General features: G+C 57.7%; 1 protein-coding gene across 6 annotated transcripts in view; it reads right to left on the reverse strand.

The window, feature by feature from the left end:
* KDM4B (lysine demethylase 4B) overlaps positions 1-12,406 on the reverse strand; it is a 119,845-nt gene that overhangs the window by 81,828 nt on the left and 25,611 nt on the right. For all 6 annotated transcript variants that reach the window (XM_059918695.1, XM_059918694.1, XM_059918697.1 and 3 more), the window contains exon 6: positions 5,370-5,563. In XM_059918695.1, the coding sequence (XP_059774678.1) occupies positions 5,370-5,563 (194 nt within the window). The remainder of the gene's footprint in view (positions 1-5,369; positions 5,564-12,406) is intronic.

Here is a 12,406-nt window from a genome sequence, read left to right on the forward strand (position 1 = left end):
GACTGCCTGCTGGGCGTCAAGTTTCCCGGCAGCAAAAGAAAGGCTGCCCGTTCCCTCTCCTGTGAAAGTCCCTGAGTGCAAATGCCCAAGAAAAACTGTAGGTGCCACGGAATCAAAAGGAGAAATTCTCAACGCACCCTGGTGCAGCGCTTAGGCTTCTTAAAGGTCACGGAGGGAGCAAAGCTCTGGGAAAGGCTCCCCGGCCCCTCACCAGCAGCCCCTCCACCGACTGCCCTCAGGGATCCGCCCGTCACACCCCAGGACTGTCCACGAGCCAGGGGGGCTCCATGCCCTTTGTGGGAGCACAATCCAAAAGACCCTCTCCCCTGCCCCCGCCTTGGGGCACCTGACACCCAGGCCAACAGAAGCCAGAGGGCGGGAGGGGCTGGGGAAGCCGAGAGAAAACCAACTGCAGGACCTGCCTGAAGGCCAAGGTCACGGCCCAGACAATCCCCGCGGGGAACACTGTCTGTCCCGTCCTGGGGCCCTCTGGTGGCACATCCTCCACCCACCCGCATGTGGGCACACGGCAGGTGCTGCATGTGGATACGGAGCCCTGCGTCTGGGCAACAGCGTGAAACGACCCCAGGTGGATGTGTCACACGCTCGTCTATGGATACAGTTCCTGGTGACATGCTGCCCACAGGGACCCAAAGGGGCCGTACCAGGGGTGGGTATCGAGGGAGGCCCGGCAGACGGAGCAGCCCCAGGACGGCTGACCCAGCACCACCCACGGGCTCCAGGCGGTGCTCTGGATGCTGAGCCCGGTGCCCTGCACCCAGGCCCAGCCCTGCGGGAGGAGGCACCCTGAACCAGGCGGAACTGCTCTGCCTGCCTCCCCAGGCCCACGACCTCCTGGCCTCAATGGCCAACCGTCCGGGCCGCTGCAAGGCTGGGTCTATTTTAAACCCCCGTCTCTAAAGGGATCTGAAGCCCTCACGTGCTGCGGATATTCTTAGCCTCGCTGCCAGAGAGCGCCGCACAATGCCGGCCTTTCGGAGCAAATTCCATGCTTTTATCGACACCAGGCTGTGCGCGTCACTCTGACACACAAATCACACCACCAAAGTAGCAACAGACCCAGAAAGGCTCCAAAAGACGCCGTAAACCTAAGTCGACACTTTCAAAAAACAAAGTGCTACTGAAATAACCCGGAACGGTTGCGATCAAGCTACTGCAGACGCAAGAGCACGGTGTGATTCGGGAGACAGACGTGGGAACAGATCTGCAGGAGAACCCCGCCCCCCAGGGCCCAGGGGAAGGCAGGGAGCAGGGGCACCACCCTCCCGGAGATCCTGAGTGGCTCCCTGAACCCCCAGCCCAGGGACAAGAGGACACCTCACCAGCCCCCGCACCCCACCCCTGCAGAGGTCCACGTTGACCCAAGAGGGAGTGCGGCCTCCACACGACGTAAACCTCCGTGCACAGGGGCTCCCAGGGGGCTATGGGGTCGCTGTGCTCCAGAACCCAGGTCTTCTGACAGCGTCCATCCCCACCCCGTGCCAGGCCACTGCTGGGGATGGGGACATTGGGTGAGGGGGAGGGACACCGAGGGCCCTGCCCTCATGGGGTCCGAGTCTGGCAGGGAAAGACTGACACCAACTTCAGACACGGCCAGCATGTGGTCACTCTGAAGGACGAGCATGAGGTGTCCTGCCAACATCTGGGGTCCCCACCCCAGTCCCGGGGAGCGAGCATGAAGGGCTCCAGCACGGTGGCTCAGCTGAGCTGGCCGGGCACCGGGGGTGGGACAACAGGGCAGGTCGCGCAGAGCTCGTGCGGCCACACTCGGGCAGCGTGAGGGACCCCCACGTGCAATCCCACCCCTTCAGGACCAGGAACCGAGATCCAGGTCAAGTGCCTTCCAGAATGTTCTTCCCGTAAGGAAACACCACTGTGGTCAACGTGACCCCTCTGGCTGCTTCCCCAGCACTCTCAGGAATCGGACTGTGGGGTAGGGGGAGGCGGGCAGTGGGTGGACAGCAGGGGCCACCCGAGCAAACCAGGGGTGCAGCTCAGGGGGCAGGGGTGCTGGGGGCTGTCCTGGGGGACAGGCAAGCGAGGGGAGCAAGGCGTCGGCCCTGTCACCCGGGGGCCGCTGGCCCTCATGTTCCCAGCATCCTCTCTCTGGGGGACATTCCTCAAACCCAGTCCCACTGTCTTCCATCCGCCCTCGATCCCAGCCGCATCTCAGAGGCCCCCAGCCGCTCACTCCTCCCTGCCCCCCCCCCAGGCCACGTGTCCCCAGAGAACACACTAGGGCCCCAGTCTCCCAGGGCCTCCCCATCCCCAGGCAGGCCTGCGTCTGAAAGCTCAACCTTCCTTGCCCAGCAAGTGCGGGGACCCAGCAGCGGCTGCTTGCTTACTCTTTCTTTCTTTTTTTTTTTTTTAAAGGAAGAAGTGGGTTTTCTCCCCTTCGGACCCCTCTCGCTGGGAGACCCTGACCAAACCCAGGGCTAAGAGTTCCCACCGCCCAAGGGCAGAGGCTCCCTCTCCTCCTGCTGCTGTCTCCAGGGGGCCTTCGGAATATCACTGCCACTGCCGGTCTGAGGAGTCTATAAAAGGATGAAAGAACCTGGGAAATTTCCAGCAGCGCACAGAGCCAAGCCAGAGGGAAGGGCGGGAGCGCCATCTAGCGGCCCGCGGGGGAGCCGCGCTGGGACAGGACTGGAACACGGCCACTCAGAGACCCGGGCAGATGTCCCTCCCGCCACCACCCCACCCCATGAGACACGGCCCAGGCCAGTGAGCTGGGCCCAGCAGAGCGTGTGCGTGCGCACACACACACACAGGTACCTGACAAATACACACACACACACACAGATATCTGACACTCGTCGCACATTGGTACCTGATCCACACATATACATAGACTTATATACACAATACAGACACAGAGATACCTGACAAACATACCCACACAGATACATCATACACACAACACACACACAGATACTTAACAAACACACACATAGGTACCTGAGACACATATACACACACTTACTCAACACACACATACATACACTCATATGCCTACTCACACACTCGTATACACTCACTCATTTGTATACACACACATACACACAAACACAAATATACACACAAACACACACACATACTCACATATACGCAGAAACATACATTCACACACCCCCTCGGACACACACACACACACACTCACACACACACCCTCGGACACACACACACACACACACGCACACACTCACACGCACGCATGCAGCCCCAGCCTGCAGATCTATCTGCACGGGGAGCCCGAAGGCGGCTCATCTGCACTCAGCCCGCCAGGCGCACGGGGAGGACGCCGCCGTGCGGAGCGGTGGGCAGAGCCCCCGGGGAAGGGGCAGGTCCGCTGCACCCCACAGGTGCGGGCCTGGCGCAGCGCAAGGGCCCCTCCCGCCAGGCCTGGACTGGGGCCTCCACGCATCCCGGCCCAGCCTTGCCGTGGGGAGTCGGGGGGCACGGGGCGGCCACGCAGTCACTGGGGCCTCCTGGGCAGCTCGGGGACGGCACCCTGACCAGGAAACCCCTCCGCTCGGTGCGCAGGACCACACTGCAGGTGTGAGGCTCAGGCCTTTGTTCAACCACCATCACCAAATACATCAATCTCTCTCCAAATCTTTCCCAAAAGGAAAATTCCTCCCCACCCAGAGGTTCCAATGATCAAGGGCTCATGTAAAGTCACAGAAGGCCACAAAAGGAGAGGAGTGGATTGATAACAGGAAGCCCGTGGAATTGTTAACAGGATCCCAGCAAACACACAAAGTAGCACCACACGAAGGCCACAGGGCCTGTGGCCAGCAGAATAATGGCCCCAAAGATGGCCACGGCCTAATCCCGACACCTATGGACATATCACCTCACGTGGCAGAGGGGACTTTGCAGGAGCGATTAAGTTAAGGTCCCTGAGACAGGGATGACCCTGGATTCCCCGGGGGGCCCAGTGTCATCACAGGGTCCTTATAAGAGGGAGGCGGGAGGGTCAGAGGCAGAGAGAGACGGGAGATGCTGCGCTGCTGGCCGTGAGGATGGAAGACGGGGCCGCGAGCCAGGGATGCGGCGCCTCTAGAAGCTGGAAAAGGCGGGAACCGATGCTCCCCTGGAGCCTCTGGAAGGATCAGCCCTGCCCACACCTGGATTTAGCCCCGCGAGGCAGAGTCAGCCTCCTGGCTCCAGAACTGTCAGAGAACAAAATGTGAGCTGAGTTAAAGCCACCAGATCTGCAGTCCTTTGTTACAGCAGCCCTGGGAAACTCACACGTGTCCCCAGCCTTCCCTGCCCGTCTGAGTGGGAACCGCTGCCAGACAGCGGGGCAGGGGCTTCACTCGGTCCACGGCAGAGGCGAGGAGAGGGTGGTCACAGGGCCGATGGCCGACAGGGAGACCTGGTTTCCCACCCAGGTCCGCTGCTCAGAGGGCCTGCTCCCGCCCCTCAGCAAAGGGCCCCAGAATGTCCCTGTTGACTTAAGCAGGTAGGGGGCCCTCCCCCAGGTCGGCAGGCACAGGCTCAGCCACGTGGGGCTCAGCTCTCTGTTGGGACAAGGTAGGGGTGCCTTGGCCAGGGTCCGCCTGGGTCCCTGCTGGGTGCCCCCCCAATACAAAGGTGAGGGGTTCACTGGCTGAGCTCCTGAGCGCCTCTCTCTGCCCCCCAGCTCCTGCTCCCCTCCTGCTCCCCTCTGAGCCGCGATGATTATTGTGACAACAGAACCTTCTAACAGCTGGGGAGAGGCAGGGCGATGTGAAGCCCCCAGCTCAGAAGTCTCTGCTGGAAACACAGCGAACAAAGACGGCCTCCTGCCGGCCCCCTGGCAAAAGCTGCGTGTCAGGGGAGTGCTCAGCTGGGAGATTCCAGAACATGACCGCATTGGCGATCTGACCCAGCCTGGGGGGCCCGTTGCTCACAGAGTGCCCTGCAGGGCCCAGCAGGCCCGCCCCCACCCTGCAAACAGCTAACCCCACCCCCCAATCTGGAGGCCAAGAGGGAGGCGAGGGGAGGCTCAGGCACAAGGCCGCCCGCTCCCCAGGCCTGCGGCCCCAAAGCCCCCAGCACAGCGCGGCCCTGGGAGGCGCTACCGGAAGCCTGGCAGCCGCCATGTTCAGTGTAAGGTGCTCTGAGCGCAAACTGCAAGCTCCGGGGACCTGGAAGCACGTTTCTGGGGGGCGTGCGTGCCCTCATCTAGAGGGGGCTGGGCTGGCGGAGCCCCCACCCCGACCTCTGCCTGCCCCGCCCAACAGCCCCAGGTGCAGCCCCAGGAGCCACGTGCAAGGCCTCCCCCCCCCCCCCGCACCCCCGCCCATCAGGCAGCCCCGCCTCCCTCAGCAGCAGCCGGCGGGGCTGCGGCCGCCCCTCACCAGGACTTGGGCTCCCCGAAGTGCAGGTAGTTGATGCTGTACAGGTCCATGTCCTCCGTGTGCCAGGCGAAGGTGGTCTTCCACATGCCAAAGTACAGGTAGGGGGTGTTGACGCCCTCGATGATGGTGCCGCACTCGCGCTCCACCATGTCCAGGATGGTCCGCAGGTTCCCGATGTTCCACTGGGCCACGTCCTGCACGGTGGCGAGCACACGGTCAGCCTGCCGGCCAGCCCGGGCACCCAGCCTCTCCCACTGTCACTTGCCCCCAGACGCCAGCAGTGAGACACCTGCGTCATTCCCTCCGAGCCCGGGCCGCGGTGGGACCCCTGCCCAGGGCCCAAACAGCATTCTGCCCCACACCTGCCTGCTTCCGAGCCTCGCCCACCCCAGGGTCCAAAACCCACCCTGGGCTGCGCACACCCCACAGACACAGGCCCCCTGCCCCGGGCCAGGCGGTCAGGCGAGGCTTCGCCTGGATCCCACGTTGAGCTGTGCGTGAATCATGGGTGGGGAAGGCCACGCTGCGGCCATGGCTGGTGGTGAATAATTCACGTGCCTTGAAGTCAGTGACACAGAAAGAGGAAGAACGGGAGCGGGGCTCCCAGCGACGTGCCAGACAGGCCTCCCCGCACCTTCCCACAGAGGAGACGGGGACGGCACTCAGAGCCAGGCAAACGAGGGAGGGATCCCCACCCACCAGCCTCATCTATTCCTAACGCCACAAGCAAACAAACCCCGTCTTGTCGTGAGAGCTCGTAAAACATGCTTTCGTTGACGTCCAGTCCCCGGGGAAGCCGCGGGGCTGCTGAGATGCCGAGTGCACGGCAGCGTTCCTTCACGCCCCAGATCCACCAGTGCCACCCACCGCGTCCACGCTTTAGGCCCGACTTGGCAGGTCGGTCTTTGCAAGACGACCTGTGGCCAGAGCCCAGGACACGGAGGAGGGCCGCGATCAGACCCCCACCGCGAGCACGAGAAGCCCAGGGTCGCCTCAAGTGGAAGATGCCCAAGACTGGGGGCACCAGCAACCAGTCGTCTCCCCAAAGCCCTGTCCATTTGCCACCCACCCTCATCCAGCCCACCTGGACAGGGGACCCGGGGTCTAGACTAAGCTGGGCGATAACTCATCATGGGCCAAGTCATTCTCTGCTCTGGGCCTCAGTTTCCCCTCAGTACAAGGAGACGGTTGTACTAGGTCAGGCACGGCAAACACACGGCGCCAAAGCCCCAAATCCTCTTCCAGAACCCAGGGCAGGCTCACCCACTGAGCTCTGCCTCGGCCCCGCTGAGCCTGCACTGGGCCTCGGAGCCCTTCGCGGGGCCATCACTACAACCGTCGGCAGCATGTGAGAGCAAACCCAGAGGTTCTCAAGGGACGAGCCTCCAATTCTTGAATTTTTATTTAAAAACAAAATTTTGGGTCCTCAAGAGAATGAGAATATAAGCCACAGACTTGGAGAAAATATTTGTAAAACATAAACAACTGTTATCCAAAATATACAAAGAACGCTTAAAACTCAACAATGAGAAAGCAAACAATCCACATAAAAACTGGGCCAAAGACCTGAACCGACACTTCACCCAGGACGATACACTGACGGCAAATCAGCACATGAAAAGGTGCCCCACATCATCAGGGAAACGCATATCGAAACCACAGTGAGGTACCACCACACACAGATAAGAACGGACAAAATCCAGAACGCTGACAACACCAGATGCTGGCGAGGATGTGGAGTAACAGGAACCCTCATTCACTGCTGGTGGGAATGCAAAGTGGTCCAGCCACTCCGGAAGGCAGGTTACAAAGCTAAACATAGTCTTACCATACGCTGCAGCAATTACGCTCCTTGGTATTTACCCAAAGGAGTCAAACGAAAACTTACGTCCACACAAAAATCTGCAACGGCTGTTTACAGCAGCCTTATTCGTAATTGCCCAATCTTGGAAGCAACCAAGATGTCCTTCAGTAGGTGAATGGATAGACAAACCATGATATATCCAGACAATGGAATGTTATTCAGATCTAAAAAGACATGAGCTGTCAAGCCATGACAAGACACGGAGGACCCGTAAATACTGGGTTGGCCAAAAAGTTCGTTCGGGTTTTTCCATAAGATGTTACATATGACTAAGTGGAAAAAGCCAATCTGAAAAGATTATATACTGCATGATTCCAATTATAGGACATTCTGGAAAAAGGCAAAACTATGGAGACAGTAAAAAGATCAGTGGCTGCCAGGGCTTGGGGGAAGTGGAGTGATGAACAGCCAGAGCACAGAGGCTGTTTTTAGGGCAACGACACTATTCTGTATGACACCATAATGGTGGATACTTGCCGTTATACATGTGTCCAAAGCCGTAGAATGTATGACACCAAGAGTGAAACTGAATGTCAACTACGGACCCTGGGATCAGAGTCCCAGACAAGGGACTCAATGTAACAAACACACGGACAAGGCGTCAATGTAGCAAACGCACGGCTCTGGTGGGGAACGCTGACAGAGCGCGAGGCTGAGGGCGTAGGGGAGCAGAGCGCGTGTGGGAGCTCTCTGTACCCTCCTCTCGATTGCGCCGTGAATCTGAAACTGCCCTAAAAAAGGATACCTATTTAAAACAATAACAACAATTATTATTATTACTATTATTATTCAGGATCCCACCTAGCACCAAGACTACACAGCGGGGGAAAGAATAGTCTCTTCAATAAATAGTGTTGGAACAACTGGTTGTCCACATGCAAAAGAATGAATTTGGACTCCCTCTTCATACCATATATAAAAACTAACTCAAAATGGATCACAGACCTGAATGTAAGAGCCAAAATTATAAAATTCTTCGAAGAAAACATGGGGGCAAATCTTCACGACCTCGGAATTGGCAAAGGATTCTTAAATAAGACACCCAAAGCACAAGAAATAAAAAATAATAATAACAGAAAAATTGGACTTTATTAAAATAAAAACTGCCGCGCTTCAAAGAACCCAGCCAAGAAGGTAAAAAGACAACCCACAGAACGGGAGAAAATACTCACAAATCATTTATCAAGTGAGGGACTTGCATCCTGAATGCATGAAGAATTCTTACAACTCAATAATGAGAAGACAAATAACCCAATTAAATATGGGCAAAAGATCTGAATAGACATTTCTCCAAAGAAGATATACAAATGGTCAATCAGCACATAAAAAGACCCTCGACATCATTACCACCAGGAAATGCAAATCAAAGCTACAATGAGATACTACTTCACACCCGCCAGGATGGCTAAAATAAAAAATACAGAAGATAACAAGCGTGGGTGAGGATATGGAGAAATCAGAACCCTCATGCTCACCTGGTGGAAATGGGAAATGGGCAGCTGCTTTGGAAAAAAGTCTGGCAGGTCCTCAAAAAGTTAAACATGGAGTTACCATGTGACCTGCAATTCACCCCTGGGTAGCTGCCCAAGAGAAATGAAAACACATGTCCACACACAGACTTGTATGCGAATATTCAGAGCAACATGATTCCTAATAGCTAAAAAGTGGAAACAATCCAAATGTCCATCAACTGGTGAATGGATAAAGAATATATGGTCCATCCATACAGTGGAATATTATTTGGCCATGAAAAGGAGAGAAGCACTGATACCTGCTACAACGTGGATGGACCCTGAGGACACGATGCTCAGTAAGAAAGCCAGACACAGAAGGACACACAGTGTGTGATTCCATTGATGGGAAACGTCCAGAACAGGCAGATCCACAGAGACAGTCGTGGGTTCGTCATTGTCAGGGACTGAGGAGGGGGATGGGAGTGACTGCTAATGGGGATGGGGCTTCTTTTGGGGATGATAAGAATGTCCTAAAATTGACTGTGGTGATGGCTGCACAACTCTGTGAATATACAAAAAAACACTGAATTACATGCTTTAAATGGGCAAATTGTGTGGTATGTGAATTATATCTCAATAATGCTTAAAAAAAAAAAAAAACAGTAAGTCTGATAATCAACAAATAAATAAACCAATCCAACTAGCACTAACTTTCCAAAACTCTACATGGAAAAGGACAGGTCATTTGACAATCAGGCGTCTGACTTCACACCCACCTGTACACGAGCACATGAACTTCAGTTATTCCATCCCATTAGGCTGCTGGGGTCAAATTCCCTTCCAAGAAGTCACAATCCATAAACCGAGCAGCAGAGCCGCAAGCTGGGATTGGGCTGGTGGGAGGAGCTGGGCAACACCAACCCCCAGGCACCAAGGTCCACACTGTGGCCAAGTCGACAGCTGGCCGAGGTCACAGGACATAGCCAGCTGGGGCCACCAGTCAGACAGCCTAGATTCTAACACCTGCTTGGGACTGGACACAGAGAGTGGGACTCGGCAAGGTTCCCAGCCACGGAGCCTTGACGTCCCCACTTGGAGTTGGGGGGAAATCGCCCGGTTGTTCTAAGGACTAAATGTGGTGTTTAAAGAACAGAGGTGCGGGACTTCCCTGGTGGCGCAGGGGTTAAGAATCCGCCTGAGGGCTTCCCTGGTGGCGCAGTGGTTGAGAATCTGCCTGCCAACGCAGGGGACACGGGTTCGAGCCCTGGTCTGGGAAGATCCCACATGCCGCGGAGCAACTAGGCCCGTGAGCCACAAGTACTGAGCCTGCGCGTTTGGAGCCTGTGCTGCGCAACAAGAGAGGCCGTGACAGTGAGAGGCCCGCGCACGGCGATGAAGAGCGGCCCCCACTCGCCACAACCAGAGAAAGCCGTCGCACAGAAACGAAGACCCAACACAGCCAAAAATAAATAAATAAAGCGTAAAAATTAAAAAAAAAAAAAGAATCCGCCTGAAAATGCAGGGGACACGGGTTCGAGCCCTGGTCCGGGAAGATCCCACAAGCCTCGGGGCAACTAAGCCAGTGCACCACAACTACTGAGTCTGTGCTCCAGAGCCCGCGAGCCGCAACTACTGAGCCCGCACGCTGCAACTGCTGAAGGCTGCGCACCTAGAGCCCGTGCTCCGCAACAAGAGAAGCCCTACAATGAGAAGCCTGCGCACCACAACGAAGAGTAGCCCCCGCTCGCCACAACTAGAGAAAGCCTGCGCGCAGCAACGAAGACCCAACGCAGCCAAAAATAAATAAATAAAATAAAATTAAAAAAAAAAAAAAAAAAAAAAGAACAGAGGTACCTTCCTGCCCGGGACCGCCCCAGGCCCTGCCTGCAGAGGCCCAGGGGAAACAGCCCTCCTTGTGTTCAGAGACCAGACGTGGCCCCGGGGACACCCACCGCGGTCCTCCTGCCCGAGCAGCTTCCAGGAGGAGCCGCGAACACAATGAAACCGGAGAGGGGTGGAGGCCCAGCACGGATCCTGGGCTGCCAGGGAGGGTGGTCCAGGCCTCGGCGGCCTGGCGTGGGAAATGGGGGCCCTGGAGGTTGGGCCCCTCTCCCCGGGCCTGGAGACCCTCGAAGAAAGCAGAGAAGCAGGGGGAGCAGTAGACAGGCCCCAACGGGCCCCAGGAAGCCCTGGGGCCACAGCCCCGCCAGGCCCCCGTCAATCCGACCCAGGAACTTCTGCACTGGCCCAAGGGCGACCTGGCCCACGGTGCTAAAACACACCTGTGTAACCACAAAACCCGCCACGAACAAGGTGACCAATCCTGGCATTCAGAGGTGCGCGGCCCGGAGATGGGCGAGGTGCGCTCGGGTGCGGGTGCCGGCGGAAGTCGACGGTTAGGGGCCTGGGATGCAGCACGTGCGACAGGGCCTCTGGGGCCGCGTCCTCCGAGCAGGTGCAGCCCTGCTCCCAGGGGCTGCGTGCTCGCTGGGAGAAGGCCTGGCCTCGCAGGTCATCTGACCCTTTGGGATCAAGGCCAAGAGTGTGAGCTCAGGGTCCGGGACACGCCCACTGAAGGACTGCCATGCGCCCGCCGGACCCCATGGTATTGATGGGGAAACCGAGGCCCAGGAAGGAGGAAGCAGGACAGGGGCCAACTCGGTCTGGACCCCCGGGGCGAGGGCGTCTGCCTGTGGTTCTGGAGGCAGTGGGTGAGCTCACTTCGAGCTTGACCTGCATCTTCCAGGTAACAAACTAACGCCCTCGGCACCACAAAGCAGACCCACTAGTGGAAGGTCCGGGCCCAGGTCGGCTGGGCTCCGTGAAGCCGGCAAAGTGAAACACTGGCAGCGATTCGTGCTGGGACCTGAGCGGCAGTCGTGTGTTTCCCACGCCTTTTGGGACTCACAAGCCGCCTGTTCTAACAGGCTCCTCCCCTGGGCGCCAAGGAGGGTCCCAGCCCTTCCCAGGAGGGGACTTCATTCCCGCCCCCACCTCCCCACTACCCAGGAGCAGGTGGCAGCTGTCCTCAGGGGAGAAGGGCTGAGTGGACAAGAGTCTTCCCCCGAGATGACCTTCAGAGGAACGACCGGGGGGAAGGGAGCATGCAGGGAGGCAGAGGGGGCCCCGGGGAGTGGAGAGGGCCAGATCCTAGCCCAGGGTACCCCGTGCAGAACACACCCAGGAGAGAGTCAGGCTTCGGAGCTTTGAAATTAACCCCGGTAGGTTCATCCCAGGGTTATCCGAGGTCCCATATTTATAAATTGTTCCCCCCCCCCCAAAACACGATCCCACTCAAACCTCCCTCTGCTTGACACCAGCACCCTCGGGGGCCTCGGCATCAAGCCTCGACCAGGGCCTGTCTCGCCCTTGGACAGGCCGCGGGCAGCAGAGGCCCAAAGGCCGAGGAGCAGGGCCCTCCCAGCCCAGCGCAGGCACTGGACGTGAGTGGACCCAGGGGTGGCCCGGACAGCTGAGAACTCGGGCTCCCAGGTTTGCAGGAAGATGGAGTGATAGAAACTTGAAAAGAAGAGCACTCCAACAACCGAGAATTTACAGAAGCCCCTGGGAGAAGGGACGGAATGCTCGATGTCATCTTTTTAGAACCGCGTTGTGGCCGGGCCGCTAGGTCAGCGGCCGAGCGTGGGATCAGGCCAGGGGCAGCACTGTGACCTGGCAGGGAAGATTCTGCAAACCTCTGGCTTCTTCCTTTCATCCTA

This window comes from Balaenoptera ricei, chromosome 3, assembly GCF_028023285.1.
Source record: "Balaenoptera ricei isolate mBalRic1 chromosome 3, mBalRic1.hap2, whole genome shotgun sequence".
Lineage (NCBI taxonomy): Eukaryota > Metazoa > Chordata > Mammalia > Artiodactyla > Balaenopteridae > Balaenoptera > Balaenoptera ricei.